Below are 19,336 nucleotides of genomic sequence, written 5' to 3' on the forward strand. Positions count from 1 at the left end.
AATCAGGGTAAATGCGAGGTGATGCATTTTGGAAGATCCAATTCAAGAGTGAACTATACAGTAAGTGGAAAAGTCCTGGGGAAAATTGATGTACAGAGAGATTTGGGTGTTCAAGTCCATTGTTCCCTGAAGGTGGCAACGCAGATAAATAGAGTGGTCAAGAAGGCATACGGCATGCTTTCCTTCATCGGACGGGGTATTGAGTACAAGAGTTGGCAGGTCATGTTACAGTTGTATAGGACTTTGGTTCGGCCACATTTGGAATACTGCGTGCAGTTCTGGTCGCCACATTACCAAAAGGATGTGGATGCTTTGGAGAGGGTGCAGAGGAGGTTCACCAGGATGTTGCCTGGTATGGAGGGCGCTAGCTATGAAGAGAGGTTGAGTAGATTAGGATTATTTTCATTAGAAAGGCGGAGGTTGAGGGGGGACCTGATTGAGGTGTACAAAATCATGAGAGGTATGGACAGGGTGGATAGCAAGAAGCTTTTTCCCAGAGTGGGGGATTCAAATACTAGGGGTCACGAGTTCAAAGTGAGAGGGGAAAAGTTTAGGGGGGATATGCGTGGAAAGTTCTTTACGCAGAGGGTGGTGGGTGCCTGGAACGCGTTGCCAGCGGAGGTGGTAGATGCGAACACGATAGCGTCTTTTAAGATGTATCTAGACAGATACACGAATGGGCAGGAAGCAAAGAGATACGGACCCTTAGAAAATAGGCGACATGTTTAGGTAGAGGATCTGGATCAGCGCAGGCTTGGAGGGCCGAAGGGCCTGTTCCTGTGCTGTAATTTTCTTTGTTCTTTGTTCTTAGACCAGAGACATAGGTTTATAAATTCAAGCATGCAACATTCATTTTTCAGGTGCTAAATGCTCTCCTAAGCTGCCAGTGAGATGGGCAGGAAGCTCATGCTCATTATGAGCTGCTTGTACACCACCTGCCATATTGTTGTCGGAAAAACAAAATCCAGCATCCAAGGCCCATGCCTGACACAGGTGTTAGGTCTTTTGCCAGCTGCGTTGAGGAAAACCAGGTTGACATGTAGCCTAGCCTTTGGTCCTTAAAGGGACCACTGAAGGCTGCAACCAACCAGTTAAGAGTTTAAAATATACTCACCTGAATATGAAGCTGGAAGAAGCAGAAGTGCTCTTCTTGACCTCACATTCAAACCAGCTTGACCGCTGCTGGCCATCACACCGTGACCTTGACACTCCCAATCACCACTGCTTCAGCCTCACCATCATACTGTTACCTTCCCCAATCAAAGTCTTTCCTCTCTCCCCAATCCCAGTCTGTGCTCTCCCCTATCCTGGTCTCCTGCCCTCCATGATCACTGCCAAACACCCCCCACCCTTCCCGATCACCGCCATCCTTCCTACTTGATTGTCTTCTCTCCCAACTCAATTATTTCCCAGTTGACCCCCTACTGTGAAATCCCCCTTCCTGATTGCTCCCTTTTTCCTCTTACGACTCGCTTGAGAGCCACTGCTGGTGTCACGTTAGGTCTGAGGCGCAATATCATGTGCACCTTCAGCTAATGCATTCAGGCACGGGAATTGTTTGTGGAATTTTTGGGCGGGCTCGAATTTTTACACTAGAGCCATCAATACTCCATGAACATAGATTGGTCACATAACCATCTTATCACCATATTAGTCAGAAGCATGCAAGACTAAGAAAGAACAATTAAGGAAATATCCACCTGTGTCACCGTTACCATTAGAAGCTGACTGTGATACATGAAAATGCATTGATTTTTGTCTTTTAAATTGCCAATTTTGGTTCAAGATAAACGCTGTTAGAAGTGAGTTGGCAGCAACTGAGAAGAACTGTGTCAGATATAAACAAGGTGCTGCTTTATGTGCTGATGAAATCCTGCTAGAACACTTTATAGATAGTCAATTCATTTAGTTTGCAAAGAAAAAAATACAGATTTTCTTCACAATTTTAATGTAATCAGAAAAATGTCAAACTGTAACAAGAAAAGATCTAAAACTAAAGTAAGAGCCTTCCATGCTGGACAGTTGCTCTTAGCTGACCCTTTTTGGATTAACTTACTTTCCAGCCTAGTTTCCTACTGACTGACTTTCCTTCCCCATCATTGTAGTTCAGACCTCAGCAGTGCTGTCAGACCTTTCTCAGTAGGCTTATTTAATTTAAACTGCTTCAATGTGAAGTACTGTGATAAGATTTCCAACTCCAAAACCTAAACAGCCATTATGAACTATAGTGTGAGAGATTGGAAAGAAAATACAAAATGTAGGGTGAAACACTAAAGAGGCACTATTAACATGCAGAAAAAATAACTAGCCAATTCATTAGTATAAAAATTTGCTTAATATACTCCTTTTATATATCTCTTTTCTGGTCTTAATTGTAAGCTGTGCTTACATCAGTTATCCAGAGCATTTTAATCAAAGTTAATGTCATATTCATGGAATGAAGTTAAGGTGTGCTATTAGATGCAACAGACCCTGGATTTTGATGGTTTATAGGTTTTAAACTGTGCAAGGGAAATTTTCCATAATGCTAGAGGGAGCCAAGTGAATACACTGTCAAACATAGATACTAGGGTAGATGTTCAATGGTGTTTTGCCAAGTTTTCCAGCTTTAAATTGACATTCAACAGACCAATTTCATGGTGGGATTTCCCTCATTTTGGAAGTGCACACAAAATGCGTCTGCCAACGTGTTCGAACATTCCTTGGGCATCTCTGGCAGCTGCATGAAATGAGTACTGAGTTAATTATAAGATGTATATAGCTTCAATGACCTTTGCTTGTATTAGGACCCTTTTGAGAAATTGGTGCCTGGCAATGTTTGATTCGATCATTCCTAAACCCTCCCAGCAAAACATGACGAGAACACTCAGCAAGTAGACTGCAGCAGTGATATTTAAAGGGATTTCCACCTCCATTACTGAATTGTCAAACAAGGTTGCTGGGAATTTTTGGAGCTATTTTTTGGCTGTTTTGGCTAAGATTGGGAAGCTATTAATACTACAGAGCTGTTGGATAGCTGAGTTTTGTCTGAAACTGCACTGATTGCATGAGTACTGGGGAAAATAATTATGATTCGGAGATTCCCATTGAGCCTGGCAAACCAATACACAACAACAGGAACAAGCATTGCAGCACAAATCTAACTGAGGACTAAATGGTTACCAATGTAACAGCACCTTTCAAGAAAGTAAAATGGAATGAACCGATTAACTACGGGCCAGGCAGCCCATCATGGGCAACTTCTAGAGGTGCTAATGCAAAATAAAATTAATACTCACTTGAAAAGACATGGTTTAATGAATTTGTAAAAGGCAAGTTGTGTCTGATAAACTTAATCGAGTTCTTTGAGGAAATAGTGGTGTGTATTAAAGGAAATACAGTGAGTGCTGTCAATGTAGATTTTCAAAAAGTGCTCGATAAAGTGTTGCATAGGAGGTTGGTTAACATAGAGACTTACAGCATAGAAGGAGGCCATTCGGCCCACCATGAATGTGCTGGCTCTTCGAAAAAGCAGTCATGCTTAGTTCCAGATCCCTGCTTTTTGTCCACAATCCTGTAAGTTCCTCATCCTCAAGTATCTGTCCAACTCCCTTTTGAAATTACTTATGGAATGAACTTCTACCACCTTTTCAGGTAGACCGTTACCAATGCCGACAAGTCTCCGAGTGAAAAACATTCTCCTTATTTCCCCACTCTAGATCCTATCCCAATTATGTTGAATCTATGATCTCTAGTTATTGATTCACTCACCCGAGGGGGTAATTTTTCTCTATCTACTCTATCAAAACCTCTCGTCATCTCGAAAACCTCTATTTGGTCACCTCTTAACCTTCTCTGTTTCAACCTCTCCTCATAACTGACATCTCTCATCCTTGGTAACATCCTGGTAAATCTCCTCTGCACCCTTTACCTCTTTCCTGGTGTGTCAAGAAATGCCCACAATACTCCAGCTGAGGCCTAACTAGTGTTTTATAAAGTTCTAGCTTGATCTCTTTGCTTTTCTATTTTATTCCTTTATTTATGAACTAAATAACTCAAATGCTTTTCGAACCACCCTATCAACTTGCCATGTCATCTTTAAGGATTTGTAGTTAATAAATGAAGATGTATGTTACTAAATAAAACGTGGGTAAGTAGTTGGCTAAAGGACCTAGATTAATGGTACATAAATTTTAGGTACATAAATCTTTAAAAGCAGGAGAAGCAAATTGATAAAGTTGTCTGCAAAAAAGTGTATGGGATCCCAGGTTTTATAAATAGAAACAAAGGGGTAATTCTAAAACTACTCAAATCATTAATGAGGGCACAGTTAGAGTATTAGATTCAGTTATGGGCACCTTCCTTTATGAAGGATGTCAGAGCCTTGGAGAGAATGCAACAGGTATTTACTAAGATGATTCCAGGGATAAGAGGCTTTAATTATGAGAAGATACTACAGAAACTGGTACTATTTCCATGAAAACAGAGAATGTCCAGAGGTGATCTGATGTGGGTGTTCAAAATTATGGGTAGTTTAGATAAGGCAAATGGGAGAAAAACTGTTTTCACTGGTCAGTGAGTAAGTAAGTGATAAATGTAAAATCATCACCAAAAGTACAAGGGAAGACATGTAAAACTGGGAATTTTTTTCCCTGCTGTAGCATCAGTAGTTTAGGTGCTAAAGAATCTCCAAGGTGGCCAAGATGAAGTCTTGAGCTGCAGCAACTGGTTAGCCTTTAGCGCAAAACTCAATGTTGGTAAAGTTTAAGCTTAAGAGTTGAAGTGCGCACTAGGAATGGCCACTCCAAGGATGATTACAAATTAAAGTGGCTCTAATGCTGATTAAAGAGGCTGCACACCATTTTGTTGGCTAGCTCTGCAATTAGCAACCTCTCCTAACAGCAACTATCTGAATAGGAGTAAGGATATTGTTGGTGAGGATTTTGATGCAACTTAAAGCCATGCTCAGCTTTCAATGTTCACTTGCTATTAGAAATCGATTGCGTTTGACGAAGACATTTGATACACACCAGGAGACTTCCTAGGACACTTTGTCAAGAATTCACCAACACTCGATCAACTTTTATTTTACAAATTCTATGAAGATTTCACTAAAAGAGAGTGAGTGCTGTGCTACCTGACAGGAATCATCAGGAGAAAGGGAGTGCTTGGTCATGTGGCTCTTACTAACAGTCCCCCTTGCTCTGCAGGAGGAATAAGAGGAGATGAGGCCAGACAGAGCAGCACCAGCTGCTGCAGGAGAAGGGGACAGGAGGGTGAGGAGGGCTCCTGATCCGTGATGATTTGCTGCACGCTGCACAATCTGTCGAACATGAGAGACCAGCCATTACCTCCAGCAATTGTGCCAGAGGGTCAAGCTCAGGAACCTCAAGAGGAGGAGGTTGAGGGAGAGGGGGATGTCAGGGGGAACCAGGGAACACCAAAGGCTTCCAGGTAGATGGCTCACATCTGGGAGGGTCACTCGCTGCTATCTAATTGATGACTGCTTTGAGAAACGTCCTCCACCAGACTTCAGAGTATTGTTGCCAAGTACCTCACCTTCCATGACAATCCTTTCAACCCCTTCCCCATGAAGAATACAATAAAAAAGGCAACCAATTCCACCACTATCCAATTACCATCATCACTATTTATCTGCAGCAAAAACAATGACCGGAATTTTGCTGTTATTGGGGAGGCAGAAGCGGGTGCCGAACTCACTCCCACTCCATCGCGCACAAAGCAGCCAATTAGCAGCTCCGCGGCATATTTCTGTATGAAAAGGGCACAGATAGGCAGGAGGCTGAGCATGGGTGGGCGAGGCTAGAGCTGGAAGAGGTTAATGAAAGCTATTTAAAAGGGCTTTCAGCAACCTCTGTGACTCTGAGAGGCTTACCTGCAACAAACATTTTGTTTAAAGCAGCAACAGCATATCACCAAAGGAAAAACAGCAGCCTGAGGGTGAAAGGACTGGAGGAGGAATTAAAGTGCCTACCAATCTAACAATTGTAAATAAAAATTGGCGGATAGGATCAAGGAAAACCCTAAGGCTTTCTATAGGCATATCAGGAATAAAAGAATGACTAGAGTTAGATTAGGGCCAATCAAGGATAGTAGTGGGAAGTTGTGTGTGGAATCAGGGGAAGCATTAAATGAATATTTTTCGTCAGTATTTACAGTAGAGAAAGAAAATGTTGTCGAGGAGAATACTGAGATTCAGACTACTAGGCTAGATGGGATTGAGGTTCACAAGGAGGAGGTGTTAGCAATTTTGGAAAGTGTGAAAATAGATAAGTCCCCTGGGCCAGATGGGATTTATCCTAGGATTCTCTGGGAAGCCAGAGAGGAGATTGCAGATCCTTTGTCCTTGATCTTTATGTCGTCATTGTCGACAGGAATAGTGCCGGAAGACTGGAGGATAGCAAATGTTGTCCCCTTGTTCAAGAAGGGGAGTAGAGACAGCCCTGGTAATTATAGACCTGTGAGCCTTACTTCGGTTGTGGGTAAAATGTTGGAAAAGGTTATAAGAGACAGGAATTATAATCATCTTGAAAAGAATAAGTTCATTAGCGATAGTCAGCACGGTTTTGTGAAGGGTAGGTCGTGCCTCACAAACCTTATTGAGTTTTTCGAGAAGGTGACCAAACAGGTAGATGGGGGTAAAGCAGTGGATGCGGTGTATATGGATTTCAGTAAGGCGTTTGATAAGGTTCCCCACGGTAGGCTATTGCAGAAAATATGGAAGTATGGGGTTGAAGGTGATTTAGAGCTTTGGATCAGAAATTGGCTAGCTGAAAGAAGACAGAGGGTGGTGGTTGATGGCAAATGTTCATCCTGGAGTTTAGTTACTAGTGGTGTACCGCAAGGATCTGTTTTGGGGCCACTGCTGTTTGTCATTTTTATAAATAACCTGGAAGAGGGTGTAGAAGGGTGGGTTAGTAAATTTGCGGATGACACGAAGGTCGGTGGAGTTGTGGATAGTGCCGAAGGATGTTGTAGGGTACAGAGGGACATAGATAGGCTGCAGAGCTGGGCTGAGAGATGGCAAATGGAGTTTAATGCGGAAAAGTGTGAGGTGATTCACTTTGGAAGGAGTAATAGGAATGCAGAGTACTGGGCTAATGGGAAGATTCTTGGTAGTGTAGATGAGCAGAGAGATCTTGGTGTCCAGGTACATAAATCCCTGAACGTTGCTACCCAGGTTAATAGGGCTGTTAAGAAGGCATATGGTGTGTTAGCTTTTCTTAGTAGGGGGATCGAGTTTCGGAGCCACGAGGTCATGCTGCAGCTGTACAAAACTCTGGTGAGGCCGCCCCTGGAGTATTGCGTGCAGTTCTGGTCACCGCATTATAGGAAGGATGTGGAAGCTATGGAAAGGGTGCAGAGGAGATTTACTAGGATGTTGCCTGGTATGGAGGGAAGGTCTTACGAGGAAAGGCTGAGGGACTTGAGGTTGTTTTCGTTGGAGAGAAGGAGGAGGAGAGGTGACTTAATAGAGACATATAAGATAATCAGAGGGTTAGATAGGGTGGATAGTGAGAGTCTTTTTCCTCGGATGGTGATGGCAAACACGAGGGGACATAGCTTTAAGTTGAGGGGTGATAGATATAGGACAGATGTTAGAGGTAGTTTCTGTACTCAGAGAGTAGTAGGGGTGTGGAACGCCCTGCCTGCAACAGTAGTAGACTCGCCAACTTTAAGGGCATTTAAGTGGTCATTGGATAGAGATATGGATGAAAATGGAATAGTGTAGGTCAGATGGTTTCACAGGTCGGCGCAACATCGAGGGCCGAAGGGCCTGTACTGCGCTGTAATGTTCTAATTCTAATCATTCTAAAAACAGAAGCCCACCAGAGCCCGCTGGCGGCAATGGAAGGAGATGCAGCCACATGGACCCCTGGTTCTCAGAGGACTCCTTGCATGTCCTCCTCCAAGCGGCTGAGGCAAGGCGAGAGGTGCTCTTCCCATCAGACTGCAGGAGGAGACCTCCCCAGGTCAGCTAGAAGGCGTGGCTGGAGGTAGCGGAGGAGGTCAGCAACCGCGGAGTCGTTAGGGGGACATTGCTCCAGTGCTGCAAGTGGGTCGATGACCTTCTGCGCTCTGCCAGGTAAGGGCCATTCCGCAGTCATCACAGCTTTTATTTGACACGGGAGGGTCGATGGGCGCTGATGCTGCAAGGGTGAAGCCATCCATGTTCAGTGATTGGCTGCAGCCATGCCTTGGGCCATATAATGGGCACATCTGTGACGCACAGTGGTCCAGATGTGTTCCATCCGTGCACTTCGCTGGCATTGGTTTGAGATGCAGTGCTCAGCCCAAGGGGTGAGTGGATGATCTTTCAAGTAATGGATCTTAACTAATTACCCTGTGTCTTCACAGGAGAAGAGGGCACATAATGCCCGTGAGAGGGCCCAGATCGGTGGCGGAGTGGCCAATCTTTCCTTTTTGACGAGACTGGAGGAGGATGCGTTGATGCTTGCAGGGAGGATGGAGGATGTGCAATAGTTGATGGCGAGGCCAGCGCACCTCATCAGGAGGGGGAGTTCTCTCAGGTCTAACCCCGACATTGTCATCAAACCTGTGTTTGGTAGTGGCATCACGCTGGAGGTGGCGGAAATGGTGGAGAATGATCCTTTGGATATGGAGGCTGATGGGGTGGAAAGTGAGGACAAGGGGAACCCTGTTGCGGTTCTGGGAGGTTGGGAAGGGGTGAGGGTAGAGGTGCGGGAAATGGGCCAGACATGGTTTAGGGCCCTGTCAACCACAGTGGGAGGGAATCCTCAGTTGAGGAAAAAGGAAGACATATCAGAAGCGCTGTCATGGAAGGTAGCATCATCAGAGCAGATGCATTGGAGACGGAGAAACTGGGAGAATGCAATGGAGTCCTTACAGGAGGCAGGGTGTGAAGAGGTGTAGCTGTGGGGGTTGGTGGGCTTATAATGGATATTAGCAGACAGCCTATTTCCAGAGATGGAGAGAGAGAAGTCGAGGAAGGGAAGGGAAGTGTCGGGGATGGACCATGTAAAGGTGAGAGAAAGGGAGAAATTAGAAGCAAAGTTGATAAAGTTTTCCAGTTCGGGGCGGGAGCAGGAAACGGCACTGATACAATGTACCGGAAAAACAGCTGGGGGAGGGGGCCTGAGTAGGGCTGGAAAAAGGAATGTTCGGCATATCCCACAAAAAGACAGGCATAATTAGGACCTATGTGGGTACCCATGGCAACCCTTTTACTTGAAGGAAGTGAGTGGAGTTGAAGGAGAAGTTGTTCAATGTGAGAACAAGTTCAGCCAGGTGGAGGGGGACTGGTTGGGTCTCTGTTCAAGGAAGAAGCGGAGAGCCCTCAAACCATCCTGGTGGGGGATGGAGGTGTAGAGAGATTGGACGTCCATAGTGAAGAGGAGGTGGTTGGGGCCAGGAAACTGGAAATTGTCAAAATGACGTATGGCGTCAGAAGAGTCACGGATGTAGGTGGGAAGAGACTGGACCAGTGGAGAAAAGATAGAGTCTAGATAGGAAGAAATAAGTCCAGTGGGGCAGGAACAGATTGAGACAATGGGTCTGCCAGGACAGTCCTGTTTGTGGATTTTGGGAAGGAGGTAGAAGCGGGCTGTCCGAGGTTGCGGGACAATGAGGTTGGAAGCTGTAGAGGGAAGATTTCCAGAGGAGATGAGGTCAGTGACAGTCCTGTGGACAGTCGCTTGATGTTTGGTGGTGGGGTCATGGTCCAGGGGGAGGTAGGAAGAAGTGTCTGAAAGTTGGCACTGAGCCTCTGCAAGGTAGAGGTCGGTACGGCAGACCTCCCTTGTCTGCAGGTTTGATGACAATGTCGGGGTTAGACCTGAGAGAACGGAGTGCCTCAAGTTCAGAGGGGGACAGGTTAGAGTGAGTGAGCGAGGCAGAGAAATTAAGATGACCAATATCTCGCCAACAGTTTTCAATGAAAAGATCAAGAGTGGGTAAGAGGTCAGGGGGAGGGTTCCAGGTAGAGGGAGAATGCTGGAGGCAGGTGAATGGATCTGCTGATCGTGGGGGGGAGGAGTCCTGGTCAAAGAAGTGAGCCCGGAGGCGGAGGCGACGAAAGAGCTCAACGTCATGCCGAATGCTCCTCCATTACCCCCACCACCTCATCCCCATCCCACGGCACCTTCCCCTGCGATCGCAGGAGGTGTAATACCTGCCCATTTATCTCTTCACTATCCCAGGCCCCAAACACTCCTTTCAGGTGAAGCAGCGATTTACTTGTACTTCTTTCAATTTAGTATACTGTATTCGCTGCTCACAATGTGGTCTCCTCTACACTGGGGAGACCAAACGCAGACTGGGTGACCTCTTTGTGGAACGCTTCCGCTCAGTCCGAAAGCATGACCCCAAGCTTCCGGTTGCTTGCCATTTCAACACTCTCATGCTCTCATCTCTGTCCTGGGATTGCTGCAGTGTTCCAGTGAACATCAATGCAAGCTCGAGGAACAGCGTCTCATTTACTGATCAGGCATACTACAGCCTGCCGGACTGAACATTGAGTTCAATAATTTCAGAGCATGACGGGCCCCCTATTTTACTTTTATTTTTAGTTATTTTTTCTTTTTTTTTAGTGTTTATTTTATTTTATCTTAGTTTGTTCAGTTTGCCTACCCACTGTTTTTTTCAGGTTTGTGCTTGTGGCTGTTCAGTTTTCAGTCCATTAACACCCTATCTGTACTAATACTTTGTCTTTCAACACACCATTAACATATTGTTTGCCTTTGCTCCATGACCTTCTGGTTGGTTATTTTCCGTGACCTTGTCCTATATACACCTTCTCCTTTGTTATCTCTTGCCTCACCTCCGCTTTACTTGCTAAAAACCTTTCACATTTCTAATATCTGTTAGTTCTGAGGAAGGGTCACTGACCTGAAACGTTAACTCTGCTCCTCTCTCCACAGATGCTGCCAGACCTGCTGAGTATTTCCAGCATTTCTTGTTTTTATCTCTTCAATGTCTTTCTGGCTTTCAGCACTTTCCCAACAATAGCATATTTCAGCATCGCTCTCAATTCTAATACATCATAGCAAGCATCTGGCCTATTTTGTGTGCACAACTAGTTCAACTGCCCAATTAATAGAGTCATAGAGAGATACAGCACTGAAACAGGCCCTTCAGCCCACCAAGTCTGTGCTGAGCATCAATCACCCATTTATACTAATCCTACATTAATCCCATATTCCCTACCACATCCCCACCTTACCTCAATTCTCCTACCACCTACCTACACTAGGGGAAATTTACAATGGCCAATTTACCTATCAACCTGCAAGTCTTTGGCTGTGGGAGGAAACCGGAGCACCCGGCGGAAACCCACGCAGTCACAGGGAGAACTTGCAAACTCCGCACAGGCAGTACCCAGAAATGAACCCGGGTCACTGGAGCTGTGAGACTGCGGTGCTAACCACTGCACCACTGCACCACTGTACCGCCCTTAAGCTCCTTAACTGGTCTACTTATTCCTTGGTTGCAGAGTCTTCCTTTTGTGAGAATCTGGCCCGACTTATTGGGATCCTATTAACATTCTCTAGGTAAGACTGTTGATTTAGGGTTACCCCAAACTTAGTCTGCCTAATAGTCAACCCTGTATACTTAAAAGCTCCAGAAACCAGACTTCCAATTTTAAATTCCTGCAGAACTTTATCTACCACAAATTTCTCAAATGCCTCACAACCTCCCTACAGAAAGTGGTCCACATGCATCAAGAAAACGCCTGCTAGTTTTTCTCCATAGTACCAATAAAACATTGCCGCATCCACCTTCAGTTGAATACAACCAGCTTTTAGTTAAACGGACCGAACTGTAAAATATCACACCCTGGATGCATCATTTAGCCCATAAACACACTTTTAGCTTTCATAATTTCCCTTCTATATCTCCAGCTTCTTTTGGTGGCTTTAAAAATACTTCCCTTTGAAATTTCCGCTCTTGCAAAAATGCTGCTTTGATGTCAATGGACTTACATTCCCGTGAGTGTGTCACTAAAAGGGCTGGGAAAATCCTCAAACTTGCTTTTCCTGCTGTTGGGGAGTTCACTAACTTCCTGGTCGTCTAGTCGTTCCTCAAATCCCTGAGCTACAAGTCTGGCTTTTGCTTTATACGTACCATTGGGAAGTACTTTCTCTGTACAGATCCATCTATGGGACAATGCTGGTTGTCCTCTATCTGGCACCTCCATGTATATACCAAATTCTCTCCAACTGTCATGTTCTTTTGCTTGGCATCCTTTATTAATTTATCATCTAACTTGTTAGTGGCTTCCCTATCATAAGGGCTCCTACTTCTTGTGGCACCCCTCGTCTGCTCTCTGGTCCTTGCTCTAGTGAAACCATATCCCCTACTAGACCTTTTCTGGACTGCTGCTACTTGACCTATCCCTCCTACAACCAGACTTTCTTTCACAAGTTTGTGACCTTTCCTAAGACGATGATCATCTTTGGGCCCACTGTCTGAACTTAGGCTACATTTTCTGGCCTTCCATATTTTCACTTCCTTCTGCCAATCTATAGGTCTGATATCCTGTCCCTTGTCTTGCACATTCAGCCAATGTTTGTATTTTCCTGTGGCCTTTCCTGCCCTTCCTATAATGGTGCCTTCCCTCCATTCATGAGTCGCTTATGGCATATATGTCACTCTAGTCCCAACTTTCGGTAGTTGTCCTTTAGGATAAACGGCCTTATCTGGATCTTCACTATCACTTGGCCCACTCTCAGTCAGCCCATTATCTGCCACAATCTGTTGCTCGCAAAGGTCTAACATATGTGCATACGAAGTACATGGTGCATCATCAGTGTCCATCATTTGTTCAGATTCTGTCAGTGTATAATCAGTGCCAATAAGCCACGAGGAATGTACTCTAACAATTTGGTTGCCCTGTTGCAAAATCACCGTGTTGCCATCAGTGCCTATAACTTTTCCTGGGCCTTTCCATTCTTTCTGCCCTTCTCTTTTGTAATACATCGTATCCCCGATATCAAAATATTTTTCTGATGGCCTGATTCGATACCTCAAAGCTCTCCTGATTTTTTCTGAAAGCTCTGCCTTAATAAATGCTCTTCTCCCTGCATGCATGGCATTCAAATGTTCCGCAAAAATTTAACTAATTGTAGTTCCCTCTAAAGCCAGGGGATGATCCCACATTACCAAAGGTATTTTTGAATTCCTGTCATAAACTAATTGCTATGGACTGTAGCCCCCAACCATTTGAAGCGTGTTTTTTGCATGGACTGCCCACGCCAGAGCAGTCATCAATTTACAATTTGGCTGGTCTGCTAAAATTTTTCGGAGCATTTCATCAATCACCGTGTGATTTCTCTCACAAATCCCATTACTAAAAGGACTTTCTGCTGCCGTGTGCATTGCTATAATATTCATATTTTCACACATACTCCTGAACTCATCATTGGCAAATTCTCCTCCATTGTCAGTTAGAAACCTAGCCGGTGCTCCCAGTCCTGTTCCTATCCATCTTTCCATTATCTTGTCCACTATTACTCTTTTGTCTTTACTATAAATTACCATCAACAGACTGAATCTAGTCACCATGTCTATAAAGTGTAGAATAAAAATTATTTTTTCCTTAACCCATACCTTCAAGTCCATAACGACTGTTTCATTAAAGTCCCTTGCTAATGGGAGACTCACTATGGGTCGTGATGGCATCCTCCTGTATTTTTTACAGATATCACATTTTCACTGATATCTTTGATAAGTTTAGTGTAGTCATCATCTATTACCCCTGCATCTTATAAAAGAATCTTCAACTTATTCCAAGATGGATGTGCAAACTGTCGATGTAGTTTTGAAATCATTTGTCTTTTCTCCTTTAAATCCCTACCCCCGGATGCCATTAATACTTCTTTAACATCCTGCTTAGAGATGTTCGGTCTCACTAAAGGAATACAATAATGTCCCGACTGTGTAAACTGAAAAGCTACAGATTTCTCAAAGACAATCACCTTATCATGTTCCATATCCAATTTCATCCGAGCCTTTTTCATAGACGGTTTACTTAACAGCAAAGGTATATCACTGGATAATACATCCGCACTAATAAAATGGTTTACCCCTGCTATTTTACATGGAATTACCACTCTTTTTAGTGATTTCAACATGTTCACATCCCCAAACCTGAAACAGGTAAAACTGTTGTATTCTTTGACCTTATTTTGGTCTTCCTTACTCAAAGAATCCATTTAACACCTTAACCAGTCCACTCCACATACAGTGGACATACACCCACTGTCTAGTACTGCACAACTGAACGAATCTGCGACTAGGACACTCATTCCTGGACTGAAGCTTCTCGTGACCAGAACAATTCCTTCTGATTGATCAGGAGCGTCATCCTCGCCTTCCAAACCTTCCACGTCATGTATCATCTCAAAAACCCTGTTATTCCATTTTGGGCAATGCAACGCATAGCGATACTTTGAGTCACATCGGAAACACCTGTTGACCACTCCTTGGTTATTCCTGGGGTTCATCCTTCTGCCATAATTACCCAATTCCTGCCGTCTGTTATAGCTGCCAAAAGGGTCTCTATTCTCATTCGTTTTATATGTCTCTCCTTTCGTACTGATGTCTGGGCCCCATACTTGAACCTGCTCAAACTGCTGCTAGCATTGTATCCTCTACCTTCGGTGTCACCGCTAAAGAGCCCATCTGTGCCATAAAAGCAGCCGGAAAGGAATGTTTTCCCAAAAGATTTTTTAGGGCGTCAGACATCTGATCAAACAACGTATCTTTTTCATTGAATCTAACTCCGGTTAATACCAAGAGCCTATCCATGTTCGATATCCGAGCACAATCCAACAATTTGAAGACAAGTACTGATGTAAGAATTTCCAAGCAGAATCGCTGCAACTTTGCATATCGTTGGTTAAACTCCATAATATATTCTTCTATGGATGAACCATCCATTTTTCTAAATTTATCAAAGTCTGACCTCACCTCAAAGGCACTCAATAAGTCATCTTTCAGATAAATTTTATCCATATATTTCAAGAGTTTGTCCAAACCTTCCTCATTGTTCAAATGATGAGCTGAAGACATAACCAGTGTCCATATATCAACTTCATTCTTCCATTAATTGTAAGGTTCGGCTTCACAAAACAGCGGTGGAAAATCATATCCCGACACCTTACACTTGGTTTCAATTATCTTTCTTCAAAAAAAAACTCCAAATACAGACTTCTCAAAAAAATAACTCCAATTCTAATCTCCTGTCTAAAAACAAATCTTAGTCTCCATTCTTCACTTTCAGGCAACCATCCTCTGCTACCAATTTTAGAGAAATCTGCAAGCCTGTTGTGAAGAAGACTTATTGCTTATCACAGAACATATTTCTGCTCTCCAAACAACACCACCAGCCAGTGCTGGCTGGCTCTTTTTTATACACACTTGAATACAATTAACTAATTAACACCCAAAACCTGTTCACCCTCTTATCTTGGACTACCAGGTATTTATCATCCATTAACAGAACTTTAGACCCTAACATCCGGGGCTCATCCGTCCCCATCTGAGGACATGGAGTGGACCTCAGAGGGTGCAGCATCACATCCTGTCCCTGCACCAAGCACCAGCTCACAGACATGTAAGGCACAGTAGATGACAACAATTCTAGATACCCTTGCTGGCGAGTACTGGGGGGTATCACCTGAGCAATCGAGAAACCTAAATCTCATTTTGAGAAGACCTATCGTCTGTTCTCTGGTCACTCTGGTGGTCGCATGGCTCTCATTGTAATGTTTCTCTGCCTCATTCCTTGGGTTCCTCGCCGGTGTCATCAGCCATGTCTTCAGCGGATAACCCCTGCCGCCAAGTACCCATCCTTGCAGGCATTCAGGAGGAATGAATAGTGCTGGCAACTGGGAGTTCCAGAGAATGAATGCATCGTGACTGCTTCCAGGATAACGATCACACACCTGCAATATACCCTTACGCTGGTCACAGACGATTTGAACATTGACATGCAGACCCCACCTGCCAAGAATGAGGAATATTAATTTCGCCACATGAACATTAATTTTAAACTGTTACAGGAGTGAAGAAAGAACTGGTTAAAAAAAAACACAATGGATCCTTGGCTGGAGAAACATTTTTGTATATTAACAGACAGTACTTGGGAAAGACAAAGGGGCTACTCCCTGCTTCAATTTAATCCACAATGGACTTTTGATTACCAGACGTTGCTAAAATGGCTGAATAAACAAACGGACATTGGTTACACCAGCTAGTCACATGACTAACCTGCTGGACCACCTGAGTTTTTTTTAAATTTGAATTTACCACAGGGTTTTGAACTGGCAGAATGATCCTGGCTCCTGGATTGAGAACATCTCTCTCCTGTCTGCTCCCATCTCTTTCTCACAGAACTCCAAGACCCATTGAAGACACATGAACCCCAAGAGAGAAAAGTCTCCGACAGTGAACAGGTTTAAGAAGAATACAGGGCCCCAACGAGAAGCAAGATCCACCTACAAACCAGGACTCTAATGTGAGCTCGAAGCACAGTAACAAGAAACTCTTCAAATATTGCCTCAAACGTCTCCACTTTATTTTTCTTCTGCTCTTTTCTGTCTCTATTTGCATGTACATATCCCGTTTTTTTTTATTCATTCATGGGATGTTTGCATCGCTGGCCAGGCCAGCAATTATTGCCCATTCCTAATTGCCCTTGAGAAGGTGGTGGTGGGCTACCTTCTTGAACCACTGCAGTCCATGTGGGATAGGTATACCCACAGTGCTGTTAGGAAGGGAGTTCCAGGATTTTGGCCCAGCGACAGTGAAGGAACACCAAGTCAGGATGGTGTGTGGCTTGGAGGGGAGCTTGCAGGTGGTGATGTTCCCATGCATTTGCTGCCCTTGTCGTTCTAGTTGGTAGAGGTCGCAGGTTTGGAAGGTGCTGTCTAAGGAGCCTTGGTGCTTTGCTAGAGTGGGGCGCGGCGTGTATCCATAGGCATTAACCGAATTAGAGTTTAAGTTTTAATAAATTTCACTTTTCTTCTTTAAACCGAAGAAAGCCTGTTTGTGCTCATTTCTTTGCCTTATAATTGGAAAGCAGTGAACAAGGATTCACCAAGGGAGAGCTCAAAACATGATGTGTTTAAAATTAAATCCTGTTACAGTAAGACCAGGTGAAGGCTGAAAGGGACCCCAAGACACCGTTCTCACCTGGTCATAACAACATACATTGAGTGAAATCCCTTTCGATTAATGAAAGCCCCTGACTGGCGCGTAGGTGGTATAATGATCACATGAGTGCAGTATATTATGCCTTGGACCATGGGGAACCTAGCGGTGGCACTGAAGCTTCTGGGTCTCTCGGCCTGACTGGCGGCATCTACCTTGAACTTGATGAACTGATTGGCACACCTGAATATGGCATCAGTCAGAAGCTTAATGCAGTGATGTGCTGATGATTGAGAGACTCCACTCCTGTCTCCTGTTGAAGGCTGGAACAAGCCTGATGCATAGAAGTTTAGTGCAACTATTAGCTTCAGTGCGATCGGCATTGGATAGCCACCCATGCAGTTGGAAGCGACCTCCGCTGCCAGCATCTCACACAAAGATGTGACAGTGTCCCGTGACAGGTGCTGTCTTCCTCAGCACTGGCGCTCTGACATTTGTAGAAAGCTCAACCGTGGGCAGTAGACCCTGCCTGCTGGGTAGGCTCGCCTCCTGACAGGTGGCTGCACCCGGCTACTCTGTCACCTTCTCCCCCTCCCCCATTACGAGGCTGTACTTGGCCAGCAGATTGCTGGTTCCCCTGGCCAATTGTCCTCCTATCTCTCCTTAGGGCCTGTTCCTCGTCATTAGAAGAGCCACCTCCAGAATGGACAATTCCCATTGATGTAGTCTTCCAGAGATGCATTTAGTACAGGTATTACCAGCCTGCTGTAAGGACAGGCACACACAACCCCCTCCCCTTCATCCAATAAATCAATACTGCAGTGGCCCAACCAGGAGTGGCTAACACTTAGATGACCCCTGCTGAACCAGAAGAAACTTAAAAGTCACGCAAAGAAATATCAATGAGCAATGAACCAAAACAAAGTACCCCCAACTCCTTCACAGAGACACTGCCTGCCACTCTTTTAAAGCTGTCAGGTTCCTGACACCCCCTTCAACTCGTTTTATTGCTGTACAATTTGACAGCCGACGTAAAATGGCTGTCAATTGGTTTATTAACGACCTCAATTGGCCCTTAATTGACGCTAAGCGGACGGCGAGCGGAGCCTCGATCTCACCCACCATCCGACCAGCGTAAAATGGCTTTTGGGCGTCATGATGTCGGGGGCCCAATCCAACGTCATCGCCCGCCATTTTACCCCTCAGAGGACTCCCATTTTTATAAGGTAAGATTCCGGCCAAAGAAAACATGACCTAACCAACAGCACTTACAAATATGAAGCTATTCACCCTGGTGCTTTCCCTTAGTGGCTATCCTGTAAGTACTCTTGTCGACTCTGCTGCTTCTACAAACTGCAATCTGAGTGGCAGGAGCACATGAGGTGGATGGCTGCTGAGGATCTGAAGTGAGCAGTTCAGATATCCTCCTAGGATGCCCTCAAGAGGCTGTGGGCCCCCTGACCTGCCTTAAAATTCCACCCCTTAGAACACTTATGGGAGTGACCGAGAAAATATCTAAGGCAGACCTTTAACTTTTAAACAGATAAAGAACATTTCAGCTGGTGTATTGCTACAGGAGCCTTTAACTGTAAGGATGTCAACCTTTCTGTACTGTTATTCTAATGCACATGCTAGTACAGAATGTGGGTCCTCCTCAACTTCTGCCCTTTCTGTAATAGGTGCTGCAAGTACCCTGGTTCAGTAGGTGATGATTATCTGCATGTCTGAACTTTGAGATGCAGTGAACAGAAGTGATGTGTTTCCTTGTGGGTTCTCCCAATTATCTTCTGTAGCTTCAGCAAAAGATCTGGGGAAACACTGGAGAAAAGGCACACCTGCCATTTCTCCAGTATTTCCATGCATCTTCCACTGAAGTTATGGCAGACAATCAGAACTCCAAACGGAATTAAACATGAGAGCTCCAGCGAGAAAAAGGAAAAAATTGTCTGAGGGAGACTTCCCTGGGTCAAGAAACCATAGTTAAAACTCTCCTGCTGATTGCCCTTTGGGTATTTAGTTATAGTACACTGAAGTGTGGCAGCAGCAGACACTTTAGACAAGTTTAAAAATTAATAACTCTTGTGGTGCTGATCCAGTCAGGATCTTGCTGAGAAACGACACCCTGACCATTCTTCTTCAATGTTGTAGTTGATGGAATCTGGCAGTCTCATTCAGTAAAGTACTATTAATGGCTTTGAAC

General features: G+C 44.5%; 1 protein-coding gene across 1 annotated transcript; it reads right to left on the reverse strand.

The window, feature by feature from the left end:
* Positions 1 to 15,509: 15,509 nt before the first annotated feature.
* LOC137374166 (putative nuclease HARBI1) lies at positions 15,510 to 17,564 on the reverse strand. The gene is made up of 2 exons (XM_068039952.1): positions 17,179 to 17,564; positions 15,510 to 15,987 (listed from the first exon to the last, which is right to left on the reverse strand). The coding sequence occupies exons 1-2, from the start codon at positions 17,562 to 17,564 to the stop codon at positions 15,510 to 15,512; spliced, it is 864 nt and encodes a 287-aa protein (XP_067896053.1).
* Positions 17,565 to 19,336: the final 1,772 nt, after the last annotated feature.

The sequence above is a fragment of the Heterodontus francisci genome, chromosome 10, assembly GCF_036365525.1.
Source record: "Heterodontus francisci isolate sHetFra1 chromosome 10, sHetFra1.hap1, whole genome shotgun sequence".
In the NCBI taxonomy this organism is placed as follows: domain Eukaryota; kingdom Metazoa; phylum Chordata; class Chondrichthyes; order Heterodontiformes; family Heterodontidae; genus Heterodontus; species Heterodontus francisci.